At 42.5% G+C, this 26,367-nt stretch overlaps 2 protein-coding genes across 5 annotated transcripts in view; both read right to left on the reverse strand.

Annotated features, from left to right (window-relative positions):
• Nucleotides 1-8,401, reverse strand: part of LOC143747481 (mitogen-activated protein kinase-binding protein 1-like) — a 50,463-nt gene extending 42,062 nt beyond the window's left edge. The window contains exons 1-3 of the mRNA XM_077240272.1: nucleotides 8,225-8,401; nucleotides 3,833-3,924; nucleotides 2,664-2,726 (exon numbers count right to left, since the gene is read on the reverse strand). Coding sequence (XP_077096387.1) covers nucleotides 2,664-2,726; nucleotides 3,833-3,924; nucleotides 8,225-8,317 — 248 coding nt within the window. The 5' untranslated portion in view covers nucleotides 8,318-8,401. The remainder of the gene's footprint in view (nucleotides 1-2,663; nucleotides 2,727-3,832; nucleotides 3,925-8,224) is intronic.
• Nucleotides 8,402-9,242: 841 nt separating this feature from the next.
• mgab (MAX dimerization protein MGA b) overlaps nucleotides 9,243-26,367 on the reverse strand; it is a 52,149-nt gene continuing 35,024 nt past the window's right edge. For 2 of the 4 annotated variants that reach the window (XM_077240219.1, XM_077240218.1), the window contains exons 12-21: nucleotides 25,032-25,468; nucleotides 22,406-22,598; nucleotides 20,810-21,985; nucleotides 19,473-20,452; nucleotides 14,983-15,074; nucleotides 14,860-14,893; nucleotides 13,918-14,124; nucleotides 12,349-12,460; nucleotides 10,814-10,879; nucleotides 10,009-10,738 (exon numbers count right to left, since the gene is read on the reverse strand). In XM_077240219.1, the coding sequence (XP_077096334.1) occupies nucleotides 10,629-10,738; nucleotides 10,814-10,879; nucleotides 12,349-12,460; nucleotides 13,918-14,124; nucleotides 14,860-14,893; nucleotides 14,983-15,074; nucleotides 19,473-20,452; nucleotides 20,810-21,985; nucleotides 22,406-22,598; nucleotides 25,032-25,468 (3,407 nt within the window). In that variant the 3' untranslated portion in view covers nucleotides 10,009-10,628. Of the gene's footprint in view, nucleotides 9,840-9,905; nucleotides 9,930-10,008; nucleotides 10,742-10,813; nucleotides 10,880-12,348; nucleotides 12,461-13,917; nucleotides 14,125-14,859; nucleotides 14,894-14,982; nucleotides 15,075-19,472; nucleotides 20,453-20,809; nucleotides 21,986-22,405; nucleotides 22,599-25,031; nucleotides 25,469-26,367 lie in introns of those variants that run through there. The other 2 variants (XM_077240221.1, XM_077240220.1) reach the window with 2 other exon arrangements.

The following is a 26,367-nucleotide window of genomic DNA, read 5'->3' on the forward strand; positions in this document are numbered from 1 at the left end:
TGTAATATTTATCAAGATAACCAGACAACACCAAAGAAGTCTCTTATGCTCACTAAGACTGCGTTTATCGGATCAAAAAAAAAAACTGTCAAAATTGGAATATTGTGAAATATTATTACAACTTAAAACATCAGTTTTCAATTTTGATATATTTTAAAATAATTTGCTGCAAGAAACATTTCTTATTATCACTGTTGAAAACAATTGTATACTAGTTTGTGGAAATTGATACCTTTTTTCAGAAATTCATTGATAAATAGAAACTTCAAAAGAACAGCATTTATTTGAAATACATTTTTTTTGTAACAATATAAATAACTTCACTGTCACGCACTGTGGCCTAGTTTAAAGATTTCATGACATGAGAAATCACATTTGTCTTGATCTTTTGACAAAGTATAAGATGTTTTTGTACCATTAAAACTTTCTGGAAGTTTCAAAGCTTAAAACATCCGCCTCATTAAAAAACAATCTAATTATTTAACCAAGATCCAATAATGGTTTGTTTGGATATTGTGGGATTTGTGACATTCTGACGGATCTGTGAAATGCATTTGAATATGACTGCATCTAGAGCAAGACACAAATACACAAATAGAGAGCAGGAACGTCGCGCAGCGCGTGAGCGTCGAGCAGGAGTCGAGCAGGAGCAGCGCGTGAGCGTCGAGCAGGAGTCGAGCAGGAGCAGCGCGTGAGCGTCGAGCAGGAGCGTCGCGTGAGCGTCGAGCAGGAGCAGCGCGTGAGCGTCGAGCAGGAGCAGCGCGTGAGCGTCGAGCAGGAGCGTCGCGTGAGCGTCGAGCAGGAGTCGAGCAGGAGCAGCGCGTGAGCGTCGAGCAGGAGTCGAGCAGGAGCAGCGCGTGAGCGTCGAGCAGGAGCGTCGCGTGAGCGTCGAGCAGGAGCGTCGCGTGAGCGTCGAGCAGGAGCGTCGCGTGAGCGGCGAGCAGGAGCGTCGCGTGAGCGGCGAGCAGGAGCAGCGCGTGAGCGTCGAGCAGGAGCGTCGCGTGAGCGTCGAGCAGGAGCAGCGCGTGAGCGTCGAGCAGGAGCGTCGCGTGAGCGTCGAGCAGGAGCAGCGCGTGAGCGTCGAGCAGGAGCATCGCGTGAGCGTCGAGCAGGAGCGTCGCGTGAGCGTCGAGCAGGAGCGGCGCGCGAGCGGCGAGCAGGAGCGTCGCGTGAGCGGCGAGCAGGAGCAGCGCGTGAGCGTCGAGCAGGAGTCGAGCAGGAGCAGCGCGTGAGCGTCGAGCAGGAGCGTCGCGTGAGCGTCGAGCAGGAGCAGCGCGTGAGCGTCGAGCAGGAGCAGCGCGTGAGCGTCGAGCAGGAGCAGCGCGTGAGCGGCGAGCAGGAGCAGCGCGTGAGCGTCGAGCAGGAGCGTCGCGTGAGCGTCGAGCAGGAGCAGCGGTTGAGCGTCGAGCAGGAGCAGCGCGTGAGCGTCGAGCAGGAGCAGCGGTTGAGCGTCGAGCAGGAGCAGCGCGTGAGCGTCGAGCAGGAGCGTCGCGTGAGCGTCGAGCAGGAGTCGAGCAGGAGCAGCGCGTGAGCGTCGAGCAGGAGCAGCGCGTGAGCGTCGAGCAGGAGCGTCGCGTGAGCGTCGAGCAGGAGCGTCGCGTGAGCGTCGAGCAGGAGCGTCGCGTGAGCGGCGAGCAGGAGCAGCGCGTGAGCGTCGAGCAGGAGCGTCGCGTGAGCGTCGAGCAGGAGTCGAGCAGGAGCAGCGCGTGAGCGTCGAGCAGGAGCGTCGCGTGAGCGTCGAGCAGGAGCGTCGCGTGAGCGTCGAGCAGGAGCGTCGCGGGAGCGTCGAGCAGGAGCGACGCGCGAGCGGCGAGCAGGAGCGGCGCGCGAGCGTCGAGCAGGAGCGGCGCGCGAGCGTCGAGCAGGAGCGTCGAGCAGGAGCGTCGCGTGAGCGTCGAGCAGGAGTATCGCGCGAGCGTCGAGCAGGAGCGTCGCGCGAGCGTCGAGCAGGAGCGTCGCGTGAGCGTCGAGCAGGGGCGTCGCGTGAGTAGCAGGGAAGCGGGGTTTCGCCGCAGTCTATTTTTGCTGCGCTGCTCAATTAAAGTGATTGTTTAGCCTGGCTGGACATGTGGCAGACGAGAGAAGAACTGTTTGCGAAATAAAACTTGCCATTGATGTACAAGTGATTGCAATAGGCTGTGTGTGTGTGTGTTTTGAGAAAGATCTTTATACTGCAAGGCTATATTTATTTTATTTTTATTTGCTATTTATATATTATTTTATTGCCATTACCTGTTTTCATACAGAAGTTTAGTTTCGTAAATAAGTAAATATATCACTTTTTTCTTAGTTGAATATATGGAAATGAAAATGGTTCTTCCAAACCATAACACTGCACTTAGATATGTGTGAATTTCTCACACCAGGAGTAATAATTTATATAGTTTTATTTTATTTAATTTGTTAAAAAAATGTTCTATGTAAAATGTTCTATTAAAGAAAAGATAGAAAATAAATATTTGTGTTTGCTGTAAAGTGGTTAGAAAAAATCGGTATCGGCAGATCAAAAAATCGGAAATCGGAATCGGCCTAGAAAATTGTAATCGGTGCATCTCTAATAATCAACATTCAAGCAGGAAAACCTGTTCTAGTAGAGCCTGAAACAACATCAAGGCATCATGGGAGTGAATGTGTTTGTGAATGGCTTGTGAGGTTGTGTTCACCTGGATGAGCTGACGAGATGCTGCTGTGTGTTTTTGGCCGGGTTCAGTAACACAACGACGCACCTGAATGAAACACACAGAAACAACACTGCGTTCAATCACAAGTCCATTTACAGGCCTAAAGCTTTAACTAATCTCTGTGTTTTCAGTAAAAGCTGGTTAATCGCTGGAATAATATTGGGAAAGAGCCTGGAGATCGGCTTTCCATTAAACTTATCAACAAACCAATAAAACACTAGAAGAGGCTCACACATGAAGACTGAAAGATATTAACTCTTTCTTCTGACAAAAATGAAGTGAGTTTGAGTTTAATATAAGAACAAATATCTGCCAATGTGGTCAGAAAAATAAATTTAAAGTCCCCCTGTGGTGAAAATCCAGCGTTTAATGTTGTTTATGTGTCTATGTGGTGTTTTTAATACGCTTTAAGACAAACCATGTGTAAATTCATAAGTCGACAGCATTGCTGAGTGTTTTCTGCTTAAAACTGCAGTGAACCAAAGACAGTCTCAAAAACACGCTTTGAAATCGCTGGTGTTTCTGACGTCACAAACTACCTTGTAACCAATCAGATCAACGTGTGATCGTCAACCAGTGGATCTCTGAGTGAGGGAGTGAGTGGAGACAGGGCTCATTTGCATATTCATAGAACAGCGCATACTAAATTAGGCAAGAGTGTTGAGTTACATTACATGCCTTTATTTATTTTAAGGCATGAAGAATTTTTTTAAAATATGTAATTTTGGTGATCAAAGATGAGTTTCAAGCGATAAAATGATGGATTACAAGGACTTTAAAGGGGAAAAACTCCAAAGGTTATATTTCTGACTCAATTGGCAGATATTTGTTCTCGTTTTAAGCACAAACTTACTTCATTTTGATGTTGTTGTTTTTTTCATAATTTCATTGATGATTTTTTCAGAAAGCAACACTTAATATCTTGGTTCTTCAGTAAATGTATGTTGATTAAAGAATGTTTTTATAGTTATGCTGTAAAACAAGACAATAACACTGAGGAAGATCATGTTCAGCAGCGATGAACAGACTGTGTATTCACTCCCGTCACAGTAAACAGGCCGTTCCCCCTAATGAAGGTGTTGCGCGTATGTGTGTGTGCACGTGTGCGTGCGTGTGTGTGTGTGCGTGCGTGTGTGTGTCCAGTATCTCACCCAGCTGGATAAGCAACGGTTCCTGAAGACGGATGGCATGTTAAGCCGCTGTTCCCTGCAGTCGTGATGCCCAGAACCTTCTCTAACGTCACCTGATAAACACACGTTCCTACATCAACTACTACACAATCAACAAACACAGGGAGTAAAGTGAAGATCACTGTATTACACACACAAAACACTTATTAACCTCATCCTTCCCTCAGTTATTTTAAAAAATATAATAAAATTGAGTGTTCATCAGAGGGGTCAAGAACCCAGGACTTTAGTTGCACTTGAACCACGAATACACACACACACACACACACAAAATGTACTCCGGATTCGAGGAGTTTTGTAGCCTGGGTTCCCCAATGCTGTGATGTTATTCACACTGCTAGACAGTCTGGATCCCTGGACCAGATGTTCTCCTCAGCGAGGGACCAATCACAGAACGGGGAGGAGCAGACAGACGATGACGGCGTCTATGCGACACACATTCGTAGCACCCAATAAACGCTCTGGGCGGTAAACCGGTTCAAACCGAAAACCGGTTTATATTTTCGTCACGATATTGATTTTGAATAAAACGCCATACCGGTGTATTTAATTACACAGCGTTCGGAACGAACGTTACGCTGCGCGACACTGTTTCAGACGGACCCTTTACATTGTTGCACTTCTAAGCAGCGACGAGTGAGAGTAAACAAACAGCAGTGTCTGTTACGGTACGTGGACGATGGATGCGGAACGCATTATTGTAGCGCGCGAAAGTACATTAATATAATGCGCGAGCGCGAATCTCTCTGCTCGCGCGCGGAATATAATGTGCCGCGCTCTCAGATACACGCGGCTCTTGTTAAAATAGGTCTATTTTCTCTGTTCGCTCAGAGAATCCTGCACTTAAAACGTGTTCAGTGCAATCGCGGATCTCTCCTCTTCCCCAGCTAACAGTTTTAGGTTATAAGAACGTTTTCATAACGTTCCCATTAAGTTATAAAAACTTGAACGTTATTTCAGAATGTTCTAGGAACATTCAAAATGTCCAGTTTTTTAGACGTTGTATTAACGTTATTTCTTGGTTATAAGAACTTTATTCAAAACGTTATAAGAACGTTCAATTCTCCTGTTATATAAACGTTGTATTAACGTTCTTGCTTGGTTATAAGAACATCATTCAAACGTCATTAGAACGTACAATTCTCCCGTTATATAAACGTTGTATTAACGTTACTTCCTGGTTATAAGAACGTTAAGAAATAACAATTTTAGGTCATACTGGGCTCTATTCTATTCTACAATATTCACTAATGACAGTAAAATAGACCATCCCTAAGTCAATTTACTGCAGTAATTCCTCTCTCAACCAGTAGAAAATGCTTTGAACACCTGATTATGCTTGAAAAAAACCCCGTCATAAACCGGAAATCCGGCATCATTTTGAAAAAAAACGTATATAAATTTTTGGTCAAACCGCGCAGCACTACTCTGGGCATTCGTAAACCACGCCTCAAATACGAGAAAATGAACATGTGGTTCCCAGACGAGACTCGGTCTGACGTTAGCCAGGATAGGAGATTTGTGGTTTAAAAAAAAAAGAAGAAAGAAAAAGTAACAAATCCTTCCCTGACACCGTTAGGAATGAATGGGATGCGGGGAATGCTTCAGTACACATAGAAAAACCTAAAAATGCTAAAACTTTTGCAAAAAATTATTTTATAATGTGTAGATGTGTATCTGAACGCACACTGAAGGAACTGACTTTAGGACCCAGCGGAACAGCTCATCTACTCCATATAGAGATATAACCCATCTAGAGTCATGAAATATCATCATATTAAATTAAAAAATTAACAGGCCAACAAAATGAAGATAAGAAAATTCTAGAACTTAAAATAAACGGGAAATCAGTAAAAAAATCCAGTTGAGATGGTCGAGATTTATAATCATCATTTTGTTGATTCCGTAGAAACTATTAGTAGTTGTTTCGCGCCCGCGTTTGCTAACGCCTGTCCCGCCACAACAGTGGAGCTGCGTTTACAATAAGGCCAGTTAGTGAGAACAATTAGATCTCTTAAATCATCTAGAGCAAACGATAAATATGGTATGATGTTGTTATGCTCAAAGAATCCAGTTTGACCCTATTTAAACCTATTAGTAAAGTTATTAATCTGTCAATTTCTCAGGGAAAATCCCCAAGTGTTTGGAAGTCAGCGATTGTGGTTCCAATCTTCAAAAGCAGAGATCCCCTTTCTATTGGTAATTATAGGCCGATTAGTATATTACCCAGCGTTTCGAAAATGGAGAAACTAGTTGCAGAACAGATTAGCAGTTACCCGAGTAGTAGTTCATTTCCATGGCATTCAGTGCAGTTCGGTTCTAGAGCAAAATACTCAACGGAAACCGCTGTTTTCTATATAGAATATGAAAAGTCTCTTAGATAGAGGTGGTGTAGTTGGTTTAAAGAAAGCCTTTGACACCGTTAATCATGCAATTCTTATGTCTAAATTAGCTTGTTTTAATTCCTCATCACATACAATTAACTGGATTGAGTCATATCGATCATACACACTCAGCTATCGAAGGATTTGGGTATATCAACTGGTGCTAATATACAAATGTATGCAGACGATACAGTGATTTATATACATGGTAATAGTCTGACACAAGTTGCAAATAAACTTACGAATTCTAGGGTTGACGTGTCGGCGTGGCTAAAAGAGAATTGCTTGCAACTAAACGTGTCCAAAACAGTATGTGTGTTTTCCTGTGTCTCACAGTGCTAGTAAAGAGCCTGATGTTCACGCGTCAGAGGATGCCACTATATACACATCTGGGAATACTGACTGATTCTAAACTTACATTTAAAGCTCGTGTAAAAAGGTTTGTAAGCAGGTTAAGTATAATCTCTTTCATTTTAAGCTTACTGAAGATCACATGTCATGTTTATGTACTCTATGGTTATTTCTCACATGACTTTCTGTTTAACCACATGGTCTCAGGCGAGTTCAGTGACTCCTTATACAAACACACACTTAAGGTCTTCGATAAGAAATCGGTACATTCTCATCATTGTCCAATACTGGAAAAATAGAATTTGGGAAGTTGGGAAAATATGATTAAGTATGCAAATGTGCTTGATTTATACTTGTATTAGAACAACTGATTATGGCTTTACAAGACGAGACTGTATCATAGCACTTACACCAAGTACATTTAGTCAGTCTGCTTGTACAAGAATGCAATATTATTCCGACAGCTATACGAGATCTAGACACATATGCTTTATTTAGGGTTCAATTGAAGAATTGGTTAATCAGTACAATTAAACATTAGAATCTGATAGGCATCCTATTATTTGCTGCATTGTTTTTAATTGATCCAAAATTGTCTAAATAGATTTTTATTGTATTTTGTAATTATTACATTTTCCATTATATATTCTTAATCCAAAATTTTTTTAATTAGGTTGACTTGTAACATCTTGTCCAGGAACTACGGATGAAAAATAGACTTTGGCTAATTCTGGTACATTTACAGGAATGTTTTTATTAATGTCAAACTAAGTAAATAAATATATTATTATTATTCCACAAGAGGTCGACAAAGACACTCAATGTAAGATGTTTAGAGGTTATGCATGAAATTGTGTTATTTTGAATTTAAGTTTAAAAAAAATTGAGAAATGTGCATAAATTATTAGTTATGTATTATTTATTGAACAAATCTAGTAATTTAAAGTTAAATACATTTTTAAAAATCTCCCAAAAAAATTGCATTAAAAATATTATCAAAATGAAATAAAATAAGCTTTCTGAAAAAAAAGAAAAGAAAAAAAAGAGTAAGTATAATTGTAGGGCTTGTTGAGCCGCGAGGGAAGGACGAGTTTAAACACACACACATTTACATTAAACAAGATTATAAATATTTCCACGCATGTCAATTAACTGTGGTAAATATTCGGCGCTTATAATATTTAGCTTGAATGTTTCTCTCCACAGATTCACGAGCATCGCGGGAACGCGCTGATGAGTTTAAGGATTATCAATATCATCGACTCTCAGAAACTCAATCATTTGCCCTTTTGCTCCTGTTCTGAAAACATCATCATCATCATCATCATCAGTGATAAATGAAACACAACAAATGAAAAGACAAACTAATCAGCAATTAAACGAATCAGAGAAAGACAATCAACAATATCGATCAAATGATACAGAATCATCAGTCGCGGTTTATTTAATCTTTCCGTTGGTGTTTGTTGCAGTGATGAAACTTTTATAATTGCTACAAATAAATGCAACAATAATCAAACTCATCAAAACAGAAGCTGCAGTTTGTTATATGTATCATTCAGAGTTTGTTACATTGATGAAAGATTTGATAACTGTAACATTGATGAGTTTTCTTTACCGTTCTCGCGCTGTCTCTGCTTCTCTTCCTCAGGCTGACGGACGGCGAGCGAAGGAGACTCTTAATGCGACTCTTGATGCTAAAAGCCTCCATATCTTTCAGCTTCACAGCGACCGGATCATACAGTGATGCATTCGTGTTAAACTCCAGTAATACTACAGTAAAGTCAAAGTCAAGCGAGTCCTGAGTTTGAATCACTCATCACGAACCTGCGCGCGCCCGCTAATCAGCGAGTCCTGCGATCTGATTGGCCATCGAGACGCATGACGCTTCGCTGTGTTTACATATTCATGAGCACCTAACAGAGATGATACCTCAGTGTGAAATGTTAAAACATTTATGACTTTCATATTATTATGACTTAAGATATTTGAGATATTTTTTTAAATATTGATCCGTTTTTCGGATGCATTACTGTATGTGTGATGTAATGCATTACTACATGCATAAACATTTATAGAAACAATACAAATAAGCACTAATGTGCCATAACTGTAAATTCGAAGACACTATTTTAAAATGCATATGCAAGTAAATCTCTGTGAGTGTGAGTGTAAAATAATGCCTTTTGTGCACATGCCTGATTTTAAGGATTTCATGCTTTTAAAAAAAAAAAAACTTTTATCATTTTTAAAGGATGGATGGATTTAATGATTTAAAATGCTTATGCATGTAAATCATAAATGCTCATATTTTGTTAAAAAAGCCTTGTCAATTGCCTTTCTATGGATTTCATGCATATTTAATATTTCTGAATATTAATATTTTTAAAAATAAAATATATACAATGAATTTATAATTTTTTTATATTTAAGTAATGCATTACATGCATAAATGTTTGTAGAAACAATATGAATAAGCACTAATGTACCATAACTGTACATTTGAAATAATTTGAAGAGCAGCTTAAAAAACCAGTTCACACGCATCACTTCCTGTCAGGCATGAGAAGTAACTCCCGTTAAAAACTGAAATGTTGCTACATTTATAAAGGCAGAACAATAAAACAACCAAAACATTTATGGATATAAATTTTATTTTTGCACAAGGCCATAATATGAACACAATCCTGAGGCCATTTCAATATGATAAAGAGGATGAATGTGCATAATTACAAACAAAACTTCACAAGATTACCGCATGAAGATCAATCTGGACGAGGTATTTCCAGCCTGATCAATCCCAGATCTCTTAGATTAATTTAATGATTACAAATGACAGAAAACGAACACAGGCCTCACCAACACAAGCATGATTCATAAACCACAAAAATAAATCTGCTTTAACAAAAAAAAGAAAGGCATAATCCATAGACTGTGCAAAAATGTTTAGTATTAAACAAGAAGACAGAAATCTCTCCCCAATGTGGGTTAACGAGCTCATTATCAAGTCATAACCTGAGTGATATTTACACATAACTGCTTTTTACAAAGACTGTACAAAAACAAACAAAAAATTATACCCATCATTAAGAGAAAATTAAAGTATTTGGAGACATTAATCACATGAGAACGTTTGCCTTGGTTTTGACTTCAAAACTTTTGTTTTTACTATGGTATTCTTATGGTGAAGGAACTGGGATCACGTCTCATTCATGAGGATGAATCTGAATCACGGACTGGTGAAGGACTGGTTTAGGACTGGTGAAGGACTGGTGAAGGACTGGTTTAGGACTGGTGAAGGACTGGTTTAGGACTGGTGAAGGACTGGTTTAGGACTGGTGAAGCACTGGTGAAGGACTGGTGAAGGACTGGTGAAGGACTGGTTTAGGACTGGTGAAGCACTGGTGAAGGACTGGTGAAGGACTGGTGAAGGACTGGTGAAGGACTGGTTTAGGACTGGTGAAGGACTGGTGAAGGACTGGTGAAGGACTGGTTTAGGACTGGTGAAGGACTGGTGAAGGACTGGTGAAGGACTGGTGAAGCACTGGTGAAGGACTGGTGAAGGACTGGTGAAGGACTGGTGAAGCACTGGTGAAGGACTGGTGAAGGACTGGTTTAGGACTGGTGAAGGACTGGTTTAGGACTGGTAAAGGACTGGTTTAGGACTGGTGAAGCACTGGTGAAGGACTGGTGAAGCACTGGTGAAGGACTGGTTTAGGACTGGTGAAGGACTGGTGAAGCACTGGTGAAGGACTGGTGAAGCACTGGTGAAGGACTGGTGAAGGACTGGTTTAGGACTGGTGAAGGACTGGTGAAGGACTGGTGAAGCACTGGTGAAGGACTGGTGAAGGACTGGTTTAGGACTGGTGAAGGACTGGTTTAGGACTGGTGAAGGACTGGTTTAGGACTGGTGAAGCACTGGTGAAGGACTGGTGAAGGACTGGTTTAGGACTGGTGAAGGACTGGTGAAGCACTGGTGAAGGACTGGTGAAGCACTGGTGAAGGACTGGTGAAGGACTGGTTTAGGACTGGTGAAGGACTGGTGAAGGACTGGTGAAGCACTGGTGAAGCACTGGTGAAGCACTGGTGAAGGACTGCAGGACTATGTTGGGCAGGCGTGAGTGTCTCTTCACTACTGAAAACACATGAAGATTAAAGAAGGTATTCATTTTTATACAAGAACGCTGGATTGATCATCTGAGCTCACCTGACTGAGGCGTTTCTGATGAAGGAGCTGCTGATTTCTGTTCAACATGTAATTTTGTTCCCGCCACTGAAAGAGTCAGGAAACAGTGTTAGTTTCACCCTATAGAGCTGCTGTATCATATTTCATAGGCCTCTAATTGATTAGCACGATCAAAACACAATCTCCTCTAATCCTTCTGGTGTCTTATTGAGAGTTTAGACTCATTTATAGATATCAGATATCTGATGCCTGGTCTGATGCTGATTTTCAGTTCTGATGCTGATATCTGTTCTGACTCTAATATCGGTTCTGATGCTAATTTCTGTTCTAATGCTGATTTCAGTTCTGATGCTGATATCTGTTCTGATGTTGATTTCTGTTCTGATATCTGTTCTGATGCTAAAATCTGTTCTGATGCTAATTTCAGTTCTGATGCTAATTTCAGTTCTGATGCTGATTCCAGTTCTGATGCTGATTCAGTTCTGATGCTGATTTCAGTTCTGATGCTGATTTCAGTTCAGATGCTGATTTCTGTTCTGATGCTGATTCCAGTTCTGATGCTGATTTCAGTTCTGATGCTAATTTCAGTTCTGATGCTGATTCCAGTTCTGATACTGATTCCAGTTCTGATGCTGATTCAGTTCTGATGCTGATTTCAGTTCTGATGCTGATTTCAGTTCTGATGCTGATTTCAGTTCTGATGCTGATTTCTGTTCTGATGCGGATTTCAGTTCTAATGTTGATGCTGCTCTGTTTTGATGCTGATATATGGTCTGATGCTGATGCATGGTCTGATATCTGTTCTGATGCTGATTTCAGTTCTAATGTTGATTTGTGTTCTGATGCTGCTATCTGTTCTAATATCTGTTCTGATGCTGAAATCTTGTCTGATGCTAATGCCTGGTCTGATTCTGTATTCTGGTCTGATGCTGATATCTGTTCTGATGCTAATTTCAGTTCTGATGCTGATTTCAGTTCTGATGCTGATATCTGTTCTGATGCTGATTTCTGGTGCTATTATTTTTTTCTGATGCTAATTTCAGTTCTGATGCTGATTTCAGTTCTGATGCTGATATCTGTTCTGATGCTGATATCCGGTCTGATGCGACATCTGGTCTGATGCTGATATCTGGTCTGATGCTGATTTCTGGTCTGATGCTGAAATCTGATCTGATGCTGATATCCGGTCTGGTCTGATGCTGTGATCTGTTCTGATGCTGAAATCTGGTCTGATGCTGATTTCTGTTCTGATGCTGAAATCTGATCTGATGCTGATATCCGGTCTGGTCTGATGCTGTGATCTGTTCTGATGCTGATATCTGGTCTGATGCTGATTTCTGTTCTGATGCTGAAATCTGATCTGATGCTGATATCCGGTCTGGTCTGATGCTGTGATCTGTTCTGATGGTCTATGATCTGGTCTGATGCTGATTTCTGGTCTGGTCTGATGCTGTGTGATCTGTTCTGATGGTATATGATCTGGTCTGATGCTGATTTCTGGTCTGGTCTGATGCTGTGTGATCTGGTCTGATGCTGTGTGCTGCTGTATTGTGTACCAGAGCGCTGTGAGATCAGGGTCTGATAATGAGAATGTTGTTGAATCAAGGCCCGTTTCTGTGCCATCAAAGACCTGCCGTGGTCCTCGAGAGCTCCAACCACCCGGCAAGCCTGAATCAGAGTAAAGAAAACATCAATTATCAGGTTTCCATCCAAAGCTGTGATTTTAAATTATGCGCAAGATTGTAATATTGTATGAATTATGCGAATAAAGCAGCGTTTCCATCCCATGTGTTCAAGCAGGGTTCCTGCACACTTTTTAAAGTCAAATTTAAGGCTTTTTAAGACCTGAAGAAATCAAAATTAATACCGTACATTAGGGGTGTGCAATATTTACAAAAATATATCTTGATATTTTCAACCTTTTGTTGATAATAATTAGATTATATTTTACTGATTGTGTTTTTGTGCTGGTGCAAAGGCTGGTATAGGCCAGTTGTTGACAGCAGACTCACGAACATATTCATATTTTTCATATTCTATGCAGTGGTCAGTTCACAGTAGTGACAGAAATGATTAATTAATGTGCAATATTTGCCACCTTAGATTGATTTCCAGGGGCATTTTCAGCTATATATGGACATATTTTCTAAACTTATTTAGAGTTATGCATCACCTTTTATGTCAAATACTAACATTCAAATTATTCAAATTAAATTATACAGTAATTATACTTATTTATACAATAATGCTTAGTTACACAATAATTATACAGTACCACTGTTACCAGTCAAATTAAATCATTCAATCAAAATCCATCTTTGCAGTTCAGAGGTGACACAGAAGCGGCATCAGAAGAGGCATTAATATTTACAATTACAATTGTACATTTACAAAGCATTTACAATTGCATAAATAAAGCTATGAGATCGTTTTTTTAAAAATCAATATTCAATATTTAAATATGAAATGATTTCTAATTTTAACATGAAACTAAAACCGCCAGTAGGCGGCGACAAGTCACTGTGTTAATAAGCGAGTTGAGGAGTCATTCATTCGTTCAACCGATTCGTTCAAACGGCTGATTCATTCGGGAAAGAAACAAGTGATTGTTCATTGAATCGTTAAAATGACTCGTTCAAAACGCGGATTTCAGTCCAGAAATCATCGGTGTCTGTTGCATCGAGACTCTGCTAAGGTTTCATTTTGAAATTATAGTCGGCGAAATAAAGGGAAAACAAACAATATTGACAATATGGTGTCTAAAAAGTAACTCACAATGTTAATTTATTTTTAATTTAACTACATAAATATCACACTTGTGCACGGGAAAACGGCACTCTTACTGATGTGATATTCTAATATATGAACATAATATGATATAAATATAAGACAAAAACTAATTTGTCCAGCGTTTTTTTATGTGATATCCCAAAATTCACATAAAAATAGGTGGATGGAAACAGCTAATACTGATGTCACTCACGCAGCGATCAGTAATGACCGAATACACCGGTGACAGCAGAAGAATGTCAAACGTTATACGTATCAATAATGATCACAATATTTTCCCATTAAATTTCCAGCATTGCTCATGATGTCGTCAGACATGTTAGTGTGTGACGCACCTGACGGAGCAGGTCTTCAGTGCTCATGCGGTCGTCTTCATCAACACACAGTGTCCTCCTCAACGAATCCAAACTCTGATGCAACTCAACCTGACGCTTCCTTTCTCTCAGCGCTTGATTCAGACGAAACGTGCGCTTGTACAAAGGCAGATCTGACATCACCTGCACTACATGATGGGACGCTTTTCCCAACAATTTAGCCTTTAGCTGGAAAATAAAATAATCAGGTTTAACTGATACAAATATTTAATTGTACTAAACTACTGTATTTTTTACTAGAGTAATCACCATGGGAAAATCTCAGAGTAAAACTGGGAATTGTGAAAAACATGATACACCAGTGTTTTGCCAGATGAGAAGCTTACCTATGAATCATCTTTTTACTCTTTTAGTTCCTTTTATAACTGTTTTAATATTCCTTGCTTTTATTTTGTGATTATTTTAATTTCTTTCTGTGTAAAGTAGCTTGAACTACCATAGTGTGTGAAATGTGCTCAATAAATAAACTTGCCTTGCCTAAACACACTAGATCATGACAATCTTAACACCTTTGTCTTAAGATTTATTTTAACCCTTAACTGTCACCCTCCTTTTTAAGGATATGCGTACAGTATATATTTATACACACCAGTATACGGAGATGGAATGATTATGGATTTTATTATATATATATATAAATGTTTGCTGATTGGATATTTGGTCAGCTCGGTTAATAATGAATTAAATCATAAAAATGTAAAATACATATATTTATTTTTTATTTATCAAGTGACCATAAATGTGAACCTGTATCATTAAATGATTGTAATATTAACTTAAAATCTCAATATTGTAGCTATATAGGTATATAGAAATATTAGGTTTCAGCTGGCAGAAACATCTGTAACTCAGTGAGCAAAACAAAGGAAACTGTGGGATATATATAAATGAGAAGAGACTCACGAGCCACTGATGTGGAGCTGCTCGCTGTGTTCTCCTGCAGAGAGTAAACCAGCTGATCAGTATCAGTGTAAGCAACACCAGCTGAAAGAATGTGGAAGATCACAAAAATCATAACGGACTCACCGTCTCGCCTTCGCTCTCAAGCGGCAGATGATCCTGTCATCGTTCTCCTCGAGCGTCTCGATGTCAACCTCGTCTTCACTGCTCTTCTCATTCTAGGAGTAAAATATTGCACAATTTTAATTAAATTCAAGTTTATTTGTGTCGCGCTTTCACAACACAGCTTTCAGGAAAATGCTTGTTTCAATTCAGGAAGTATTCTGTCGTCAGGCAGAGATTAATGTGTCCATTGTCAGGCAGAAAACTCATCTTTCATAAATCATTACCTTTACATTTGTCTGTGGGTTTTGCAAATATTTAACCATTGAAAAGAATTAAAAAGTGCTTGTGACTAAAGTACGTGGATCCTCAATTTGTCGGTAAATAGGGCTGGGTATCGTAACAAAATTTTCGATACCGATACCGATACCTTGACTTCGATACCCGTTCCTGAACGATACTTTTTTCGATACCAATTTTATCCATATAACATTACCTTAAAAAAATTTATTTTATTTTTTACACTCATATTTTGAGTCTGTAAAAAAGCACCAGTGCTAAAGTTTTCTATGTTTCCTAATCATTTAACAACATGTATTCTTTACTTCAATGAGCTCATTGTTTCTGCCTTAACTTAATGCATTGTTTAACACTGAAACTGAATGAAAATTAATTGAAATGCATTACACACAGTCACCCCTGATAACAGATCACTCTAAATTGTAATTTAGACACATGCATTTTCTGTAAAGCTCATTTGAAACGATATGTATTGTGAAAAATGCTATAATAAATGTGAATTGAATTAAATATAGACTACTGGGGTGCGGGATATATGCTCGCGCTCAGCACACATGAAGCTTACGCAAAGCACTGGCAGAAGTAGCCTAATGATTATGGATGTGTCGGGAAACGATAGCAAGGAGATATTTTAATTGTTTATTAATGAACAAGTGTTTACTAAACGTGTTGGCTGCAAAGATGATTATCGCGAATTTGCGATGCTGACTCGTCATCCCTGCAGTGGTGAACGCGCGCGCCTATATGGATTAGGTAATCAAACTATTTATTTCTAATTGTTTCGTTTAGAAGTAGACATATTTTGAACATATATAGAACTATTTCTCATGTCTGTGAGGCAAGTATCCTATACGCTGAGTTTTGGTTTATATGTGAAGTGCTCCAGTTCTTGCAGTCGAAGGCGGATAAACTTTCTACTCTCGAGTGTATTCTGTGCGCTTTTAAGTGCCTTATCAGATTTACAGTGTTGCCGGTCTTGGCAGCAAATATCTTATCGAAAATATTGCATTGTGTGCTTATGGCATAGAGTCGGGTATTTAGGTACACTTGATCATTTCCACATATTTTCTATCTGGGTTGGACGCTTACACACACACACACACACACACTACAGCCTCGCGTGCGACGAGCGACGTCTCTGGGCAGCCGCGTAAACTAGTGTTTTTCCGGCACAGCCAATCATGCTGCATGTTTATTTTTTCACTGACGTTGACGAGATTAACCACTTAGGTACCGAAACTTGGTACCGAAAAACAAGACATGTTTCGATACTCGGTAGTATCGAGGCAATTCGGTCGGTACCTAAAAAGTACCGAACTCGGTACCCAGCCCTATCGGTAAACCTGACAATATTGTGAATGAAGTGCCGCACACAGTTGGAACGTCTTTGCTTGTTTGCAATGCAATGGTAAATAAAGAGTTTGTTTGTTTGAGTAAGTAGAGTTTTCTATACTCAAGAAACACACACATATATATATATATATTAGTGGTGGGCCGTTATCGGCATTAACGTGAGACTCTTATCGGGCGATAAAAAAATATCGCCGTTATTTATTCTCAAAGTTGGGTTGGGATCATAAAATAGCTTTTTAGAATATCGTTATATTTTCGCACAATTCCATGTGTAGCCTAGCATATGTGACATAATTGACGCCGCGCCTACTGTCACAGATCGTGCAGCAGAGTATTTCCCTGTCACAAGGTGTATACTTTTACATGTTACGTTGGGCGACGTTCCTCTCGTTACTTTATTTTAATGCAATTACATGTTGTTAGATGAGTTTATTCCAAGCGCGCTGTATCTTTGTATGGGCTCAATTTACAAATGAATCACTCTTTTGAGTCGATTCTCTTCAAAGACTTCATCAAACACGTTGGCAGATCTGTCTAAATCGGTTGGCGAATCAGTCTGAATGATCTGTTCAGTTCCTCACGCACTGAATCGTCTGAAGCGCGTTCAGTCACACTCGACTCGGATTCGTAACAGGATGATTAAGAACATCAAGAGCGTTGGATGAAGTGGCCGTGGATCTACAGTTTATAGTCTAGTGAAAGCAAATCTGCAAATGCATCATATTTTTGCCAGCGATGAAGATCTTTATTAGTTGAACATCTTCGTAAGCTGTCTGTGAATGAATGATTCCACAGGACGATACATTCGATTTCATTTCATTCAGGTAATACATTTTACAACCAAACAGATTATTACGCCACGATAGCACTACTAAAAAGTTTGACATTATCCGTTTTTTGGACATATACATTAATTTATAGGCTACAAAAAAAACGCTTCAGAGCGTCGGCGCACTGGCAAAGGTTAACAGGTTAAATAAGCTAACGTTACCATTGTGTACAGTTTATGAAATGAACACCCGCCATCCCGCGGTAATGTGTGTGTATTGCGCAGGGGCATAGTCACACGAATAGTTTACATTAATTGAAAACTAATTTGTTTAAAAAGGAGGAGACTATTGCCGGTAAAGCCAGGTTCACATAAAATCATTATGACACATGACATTATTTTTTGATCTAAGGAGCATCTGGTTTAGCGATGCAAAAACGGACTGTAGCTACGTCGTGCTTATCGTTTTTTTCTTCTTCCAATTAGCCTACTATGTGAAAAAAAAACGACAAATCGCCAAAGATGAAATTGGCCTCCCTTTCTGTCATTGTGAGTGTGCGTTCTTTTTTTTTAACTGAACGATATTCGACTTTTGCTCCTCTATTGTCGAATGGCATTTTTGGCAGAACTATTCTCAAAGACTTACTTTTAGTCATTATTTGGGTAGCACACATATTCTGAATGCCTTCGGCAGAATTCAAATGTATATATATATATATATAAAAAAAAAAAAACAGTGTTTTGTCCATTTCCGAATGACAGAGACGATTTAACACATTAACTGATTTTAGAAGTATACGAATACTCACTTTTCCTCCAACTACAGGTGTATTGAGTGACACTTGCTTGAGGTCTGCTAGCCGATGGGTCCCGAAAAACCCCCGGGTTCCAGGGCGGGTTCGGGTAAATGTTCAATGAATAGCCGGCGGGTTCGGGTTTGTAACTGAGAATAACTACTGTGGCGAACAGGACGAGGCCGAGGGACGTGAGAGAACGGCGCGAGGCCGGTGGTGCGAGTGTTAATGAGCAACACCTGTGAGCACACCGGTCTCGCATCTCTCACGGAGGAGCGGAAGCATAAAGGAGGAGCGACGACTGTGAAGATCGAGAGAGGAACAGGCCTGTCTTTTGTTTGACTTTTATTTTTGGTAGCCAGCAGTTGTCCGCGAGGGGCTGCTGGCGGTACTTTTGGTTTTTGTTTGTTTTATTTTAAATAAAGTTTGTTCCCGCCTCCTTCTTCCCTGAATCTTATACCTCGTTACACTGGTAACGAAACTGGGAAGAGGGAGGAACGCGCTGTCAGAGAGTCCTCGCCACTGTGGGGAATCCGCGGTGCCATCGAGCATGGTGTGCGAGTCGCCGCCGCTAACCGGAGCCTGCTACCGTCCACCAGAGAAGGGGAGGAGCAGGGAGCGGGGGACTCCTGCCGGCTGCCTGAAACCGGAGGAGCCGTCGCCATCCACCGGGTGGCGGAGGAATGTCAAGCTGTCCACCGAGGGCTACCCAGCTCCACCGCCAGGCACCATGGAGGAGATCGCCCAGCTGGTGGAGGACCAGATGGCAGCGCGTTGGGGGAACCGAACCAAGTTATTTTATTTCCTCTCTCCCCTCTCTCAGATCTGTCGCTCTTCATGCTTTCGTCTCAGTTTCCCTCCTTTTTTATTTTATCATTATATATATAATTTATACAAAACTGTTTCGCGCATGTGCTCCCGCGCACTACTCCGGTCACATTACAGCAATCAGAGGACGGCGCTGAAACATTAACTGTCTCTTCATAACTCGTACTATATTTGTGTAAATAGTTGTGCAACTGTTTAATGTTTGAGTTCCTGGGGAATTAGTGCCTGTTTCACCTGTTCAACCACAGCAGTTTCGGAACGAGTAAGTCTATGCTGTGCTTTGGGGAAACGGTGTTTGTACATGTATTTCTTTAATTATCGTTGCAAGCAATCATAAAATACAGCATATTGCAAAAAAAAAAGGTATTTACTGTAAGAAACAGACATCGAGTTCGGGCATAAAATATAAGCGTAATGGTCGGGTCGGGGTGAATGATTGGGTAGGTCCGGGTCGGACCCGTCACACTCACACTGTCTTCAGTGGTCCATCCGTCGCTGGAGTACAGGAGCGCAGCGCTTGAGTCGTTAACAGCGAGTTCAGAACCAGAACCAGGATCATCCGAGAACAGAGTCGACGGGTTTCTTTTCCACAGCCACTGGATGCGGTTCTGGACCTCGTCCTGTCTTCTGTTCCCGTCCACAGGTGTAGCACACGCGTGTGTGTGTGTATGTGTGTGTGCGTGTTCTGGTGTTTTAGCTTGAGTCGGAAGTAAAGGCACAGCGAATGTTCGCTTTGAGAACGCAGAGATCGGACTCGCGAATAAAGAGCATGAAAAATCCCCACTAATGTTTGTTTTCGGAAGTTGTCGGGATTCATCAGAAAACGGGCCGCCGCTCTCAGAGGTTCTGATGTCCGTCTCACGGTCCGGCTCCTCTGTTTTGAGGGACGAGACTCCGTTCGGGTCACGGTTCGGGTTGATTTCAGAGGTTTCCTCATAAGGCTCGATCTTAATGCGCACAGACTCTTTTTCAGTGCCACTGATGTCCTTATGTTCTTCAGTGGCGAGTGGTGTTTCACTGGGTTCTGTTTTGATGGGGACGGAGGATTGGTGTGTGTCTTCCCGAGGGTTTTCCGTGGACCCAGACGGATCTTTCTCGGGAGTCACTCCGGGTTGGACCAGCATGGGCAGTTTTATTAGCCTGTATCCTCCAGGGAGTAGCACCGAGGATCCGGCTCCTCCTGGTTCTGTGTGTTGGAGGCCCGAGGACGCCGGTGGGAATATCCGGAAGGATAACATGTTATTCTTAGCTAGAAAGCCGCTGTGTGCGCCGCTCCCGATGGAGAAGCCGCTGTGTGCGCCGCTCCCGATGGAGAAGCTGGTGTGTGCCGGCGCTGAGGGGATTGTGGTGGCGATGAAGGGAAAATGCTTTGCTGAAGGTGCTGGATTTAACACAGATTTGGTCGACTGAGGGCGTTGCGTAGATGTTTGCACTTCCTGTTGAGCACTTCCTGTTGAGAATCAACGTGAGAATGTTAAATTTGATGCAGGAAACACAAATGGAATCCAGTCATAAAACAGGAATTTAATAATGTCACAGTTTGCGTAGAGCTGCACACGGAATCAGACGGCAATATGTGTGAGTGTGTGTGTGAATGTGTGTGTGTGTGAGTGAGAGAGAGTGTGTGTCTGTGTGCGTGTGTGTGTGTGTGTGTGTGTGTGTGAGAGAGAGAGAGAGAGAGTGTGTGTGTGTGTGTGTGTGTATGAGTGTGTATGTGTTTAAGTTTTATGAATTCATTTGATGGACATCCTTTATGGACACACAGAGTTTGGGAGAGTGCAGCAGTCGAGTGTGTTGTGGCACTGACCTGCGCTGGTCACGGGTAACGCCGAGGGAACCGGCACCAGCTGGATCGTCTGCCCGTTGAACTGACACATGTTCACTCCCATCATCCCTGCAACTGGCTCCAGGACGACCTGCTGACCCGGAGGAAGAGCGGAGGCCGGGAGAACCGTCTCTACCTGGGAGAGGGGCGGGGCTACAGCAGGGGGCGGGGCCACTAGGGCCGTCTCCGTCTGGGAGAGGGGTGGGGCTACAGCCGGGGGCGGGAGGACCGTCTCGGCCTGGGAGAGGGGAGGGGCTACAGCGGGGGGCAGGGCTACAGCGGGGGGCGGGAGGACCGTCTCCGTCTGGGAGAGGGGCGGGGCTACAGCGGGGGTCGGGAGGACCGTCTCGGCCTGGGAGAGGGGAGGGGCTACAGCGGGGGGCAGGGCCACAGCGGGGGGCGGGAGGGCCGTCTCCGTCTGGGAGAGGGGTGGGGCTACAGTGGGGGGCGGGAGGACCGTCTCCTTCTGGGAGAGGGGCGAGGCTACAGCGGGGTGCAGAGCCACAGTGGGGGGCGGGAGGGCCGTCTCCGTCTGGGAGAGGGGTGGGGCTACAGTGGGGGGCGGGAGGACCGTCTCCGTCTGGGAGAGGGGCGAGGCTACAGCGGGGGGCAGAGCCACAGTGGGGGGCGGGAGGACCGTCTCAGTCTGTGAGAGGGGCTGAGCTACAGCTGGCAGGACAGAGAGGGGCGGAGATACGGTAGGCAGTCCAGAGAGGGGCGGAGCTACAGCGGTTGCACCAGCGAGTGGCGGGGCTACCGCAGTCAGGTCAGATAGGGGCGGAGCTACAATGGGTGCACTAGAGATGGGGGGAGTTATAGCATTCTGGTCAGAGAGGGGCAGAGCTACAGCAGGCGCACCAGAGAGGGGCGGAGCTAAAACGTTCTGGTCAGAGAGGGGCGGAGCTAAAACGTTCTGGTCAGAGAGGGGCGGAGCTACAGCGGTTGGGTCGGAGAGGGGCGGAGCTACAGCAGTCAGGAATAGCCCAGGCTTCGATGATGTCACATGATTAGATGTTGAAGGTGGAGCTGCGGGATTATGAACATGTGAGAATATGTAGAGTGTTGGAGTGCGTTTGATGCCATCGGGAGCCTGGTAGATCGCCAGAGTTTGAGTGGCTGGCGCTCTGAAAGCTCCTTTGCTCTGGTCTGCTTGTGTCACTAAACAGGACACAGTAAGAAAAGTTTACAGATGTTATAGTCACTCATGCTTTTTCTCCATTCGAGTCAGCTGATGGAGTTCGGGTTCACTGTTGCGGTTTAGAAGACACTTTATATTCAGTGATATTCAGACGTGTAGTCCAGGGTCAGAAAGTAAAAGTAGTTCTAGTTCTAATCTCCAGGCTGTAAAACTGTGAAAAGCTGTAATTAGCAAATCTAGGTGATTGAAACAAAATACTGAGGAGGACTTTTACTTTCTGAACCTGGACTTAACACCTCTGGTAATATTCTGATTCTGTTATTTTCCAATTTATTACTGTGGAGCTGCTTTGAAACGATCAAGCCTACGAACCCTGAATAAAGCTTTTGATTGTATACTTTAGGCCATATTGTTATACAGATGGTTGTGCCAGATCTCACCTGTGTGTTTGCAGGAGTCTCTGGAGTGCGAGCGCCTCGTCTCGTCCAGCTGGTGTGGTTTGGACTGTGATCTGGTGTTCAGAGGCACTGGTCTGATCCTGCCGGTGAGATACGCTGCCAGTCGATTGGCTGGATGAAGCGCTCCCACTCGACCCAACATCAGCTTAGCCTGAGCGTAGGCTTTACCATTCACCTGCAGTCAGAGGATGAGGTGTTCATTCAGAGATCGGTTTACTTACTCGCGGGTCAAACCCGAAGCCCTAAAATTATACTTCATTTTTTTGTGTCCAGAAAGCTTATTTTATCTCATTTTGATATTTTTTCTATTTTTTTTTAAATTTATTTACCTTTAAATTACTAGATTTGATCAATAAATAATAAATAAATATTAATTTAAAGGACAGGTTTGGTATTTTACACTTAAAGCTCTGTTTTAAGATCGTTTCTGATGAAATCGAAAGGTTAAGATTGAAATCGCAGACATATGCTGCTGTCCCGAGAATTATCGGTTTCTGTGTTAGCACCCCCCCCCCCCCCCTCCACAATGGTTTCATAGGGGCACTGGAAGAATCATTCATAAAACGCATTAAACTTTAGTTTACAAAGACGTGAAACTCACCGAGTGGTCTGGAGTGTTCACTGATATCTCACACAAAAATCGCTGCAAAAGATGCTTTCCAACAGGTGTTTTACCATTCGTTGTAAAACTGTGGACCTATTTTTCCAAACGCCTCACAACCGGACATTCTTCCGTTGAGAGCTTGAATAATACACACTCCAGCCCAGTTGGTGGCGATAATGCACCTTTGTCAATGTTTGGATAGCGTAGCCTACGATGCCGCGACTGGAATACTACAGAAAGAATACAAACAACCCCATTTCCATTTCCGGCGGCGGAGTAATACCGTACCTCACAGAACATCCTATACAAGTCAATGGAGTTGGACAAAAACTACGAATAAATCTGTTGGAAATCATCTTTTGCAGCGATTTTTGTGTGAGATATCAGTGAACACTCCAGACCACTCGATGAGTTTCACGTCTTTGTAAACTAAAGTTTAATGCGTTTTATGAATGATTCTTCCAGTGCCCTTATGAAACCATTGTGGAGAGGGGGGGGTGCTAACACAGAAACCGATAATTCCCGGGACAGCAGCATGTGTCCAAATTTCAATCTTAACCGTTCGATTTCATCAGAAATGATCATAAAACAGAGCTTTAAGTGTAAAATACCGAACTTGTCCTTTAAGCACATTCCTCACATTCTTTCAACTTAAATTCAAAATAACTCACAATTTCACGCATAACCCTTTTAATTCAGCTCCAAATATCTCACATTGAGTGTCTTTCACAACTTCTTGTGGGAAATAATAATATATGATATTTCATGACTCTAGATGGTCTTATATGAGCTGTTCCGCTGGGTCCTAAAGTCAGTTCCCTTCAGTGTGCGTTCAGATACACATCTACACATTATAAAATAATTTTTTGGTAAATTTGGGGCTCGAGAGCCTTAGTCTAACGGGTCGGCGCGTATGGTTGGGCTGCGGAGAGATTGTGAGATTGTGGTTGGGTCTCAGCAGCAGGAGGGATGTAGAGGTCAGTGAGCAGGGCTGAGTTGAGTGGGGGACGGAGGGGGGTGACTCTGGGACGCAAGAATCACTGTCTTCATGTTTTTTATCATTTACGCCCGTGTTATGGAAATCATTATGAACAGCAGCTACGCTAATTATTTTCCCTTTTTGCTTTCCTGCTGTTATCTCGGGACGCGAGTCCCGAGAAAAACGGCGTTCGTCAGCTCCAGTTTGTATCCAGCCTTTCACGGAGACTTCAGATACGCCAATCACAAAGCCTGTGAAGAGACGACTCAACACCGGCGATATGGACCCTCTATGGTGGACGGCACTGATCCTCAACAACTCGTCTCAACACCGGCGTGATTACTTGGACTTCCAAAAGATGGAAATGGATAAATATTCTAAATGTTCCGATCCAATCTGCCTTGTAATGCTGCCCGAATCATAAATCATGCACTGTTCCTTCGTTGGCCAGAGGAGAACTGGCCCTCCGACTGAGCCTGGTTTCTCCCAAGGTTTTTTTCTCCATTCTGTCACCTGATGGAGTTTTGGTTCCTTGCCACTGTTGCCTTGGCTTTTGGCTTGCTTAGTTGGGGACATTTAATATTCAATAATATTATTGATTTGCCTTGCTTAAGGTGGACGTTGACTCAATTTTCTTTTAGAAACAAACTCTGTTATATTATTTTCATGTTATCACTGTGAAGCTGCTTTGATACAATCTGTATTGTAAAAAGCGCTATATAAATAAAGGTGACTTGACTTGACTTAACTTCAATTTAAGCATTTTTAGTTTTTTTTGTGTACTGAAGCATTCCTCGCATTCCATTCATTCCTAAGGGGCTCAAATTGACCAGCGAGGGAAGGATTTGTTACTTTTTTCCCAAATCCATTCAATTTTTTTTGTGTTTATTCGTGATTCAAGTGCAACCAAAGTCCTGCGGTCTTGGACCCCCCCGATGAACCCTTAAACATTTTTCAAAAAAGATTTCCTGGTCAAAATGACCCGAGGGAAGGGTGTGTGATGACAGAAACGCTGTGAGATTCACCTTAATACGGCCGGAGCGCAGCGACGTCTTCCTCTCCGCCTTCAGGTGACCCGCGGGAACGACGCGCGACAGGAGAGGGAAGCGCTGCGCCCGTGTCTCGCCGGCGTCCACACTGACATTAACACACTTTTTTAGTCTTTGGACTCCCTGAGAAGAGTTCCTCACACACTCGGCTCGTGTCTTGCTCGGCTCGGGAGTCTCGAGGGTCTCCGGACTCTTCTCCGGCAGGGACACGCACACCTTGTACGTTAGCGTGGAGCCGGTCTCGTCCGCTGTGAGGTGTTCAGAGAGCAGCTCCACTCTGTAGACGTGGATGGAGTGCAGCGCCGAGAGCCGGTTGGTGTTGATGGAGCGGAACAGTTCCTTCAGCACCAGAGACCGGTGCGACTCCCAGTTACACACTGAGATGATCTCCAGCACTTTAGTGGGCTCCGGCCCTGCAGCAACACAAACAACAAAACATCAAATGAAATAACTTTGCTGTAACATGCGGCACATCCGACGAAAAAAGCACAGATTCTGCTTTTTCCCGTAGAACACTTAGAAACTGCTATAAACATACAAAGAAACGGAATGGAATTAACAGGGTTCGTACAGATACTGTAAAGTGAAATTTCAAAATTTGAAAAAATTCAACAAAGCATGACATAACTTTGCTTTAACCCCCTGGCGCGATAGTCTCGCTTTTTTTCTTATCAGTGCAAAAGAAACTCAAAATACTCTGTTAATTTTGATCTTACATATTAAGTGTTGTACATCATTAGATCCTGATAAGTGTCGTTTTTTTTTGTGGATACTCACAATAAAAACAAAGTGTTGTGCTTTTCGCCAAATAAAGAAAAATAAACATGATGCGCGTTTTGCTTTTACTCTGTGAGTGAAGTCCATTCTGAAACGCGTCCGAAAATTAACTGTAATTCCGCGAATACTTGTCATACAGGCACGAGTGTTTTTCCATAATGAAGCTTGAACTCTCTTCTTTTAAATGAATTAATTTATATAAAAAAACAAATATTCTCAGTTAATGTAATCTGTATGAAAAGAGAGAGATGTCAGTCTTTTTCTTTCCAGCTCATTATACCTGATTACGCGTTAATGTGCCACGCCCACGGAGAGCGCGCGGTATTCAAACGCAAATGATCTAAGCAAGGCAAGCCATTCAAACATGCCAACGCCCACCAGCTGGATTATAAAACACATCGTGTTTAGTAAGTATCTTACAACAGCTGTGTACACAGCGTATCCTTTCACTGTGAGGAATAATACTATCTAATAACCCTGGAAAATGTACCAGAAGTGCTGGTAGTTTCATTTCGAGGAGCAACGGATCCAGCTG

Source organism: Siphateles boraxobius, unplaced genomic scaffold, assembly GCF_051911475.1.
Source record: "Siphateles boraxobius isolate OS27281-9 unplaced genomic scaffold, OSU_SipBor_1 222, whole genome shotgun sequence".
Lineage (NCBI taxonomy): Eukaryota > Metazoa > Chordata > Actinopteri > Cypriniformes > Leuciscidae > Siphateles > Siphateles boraxobius.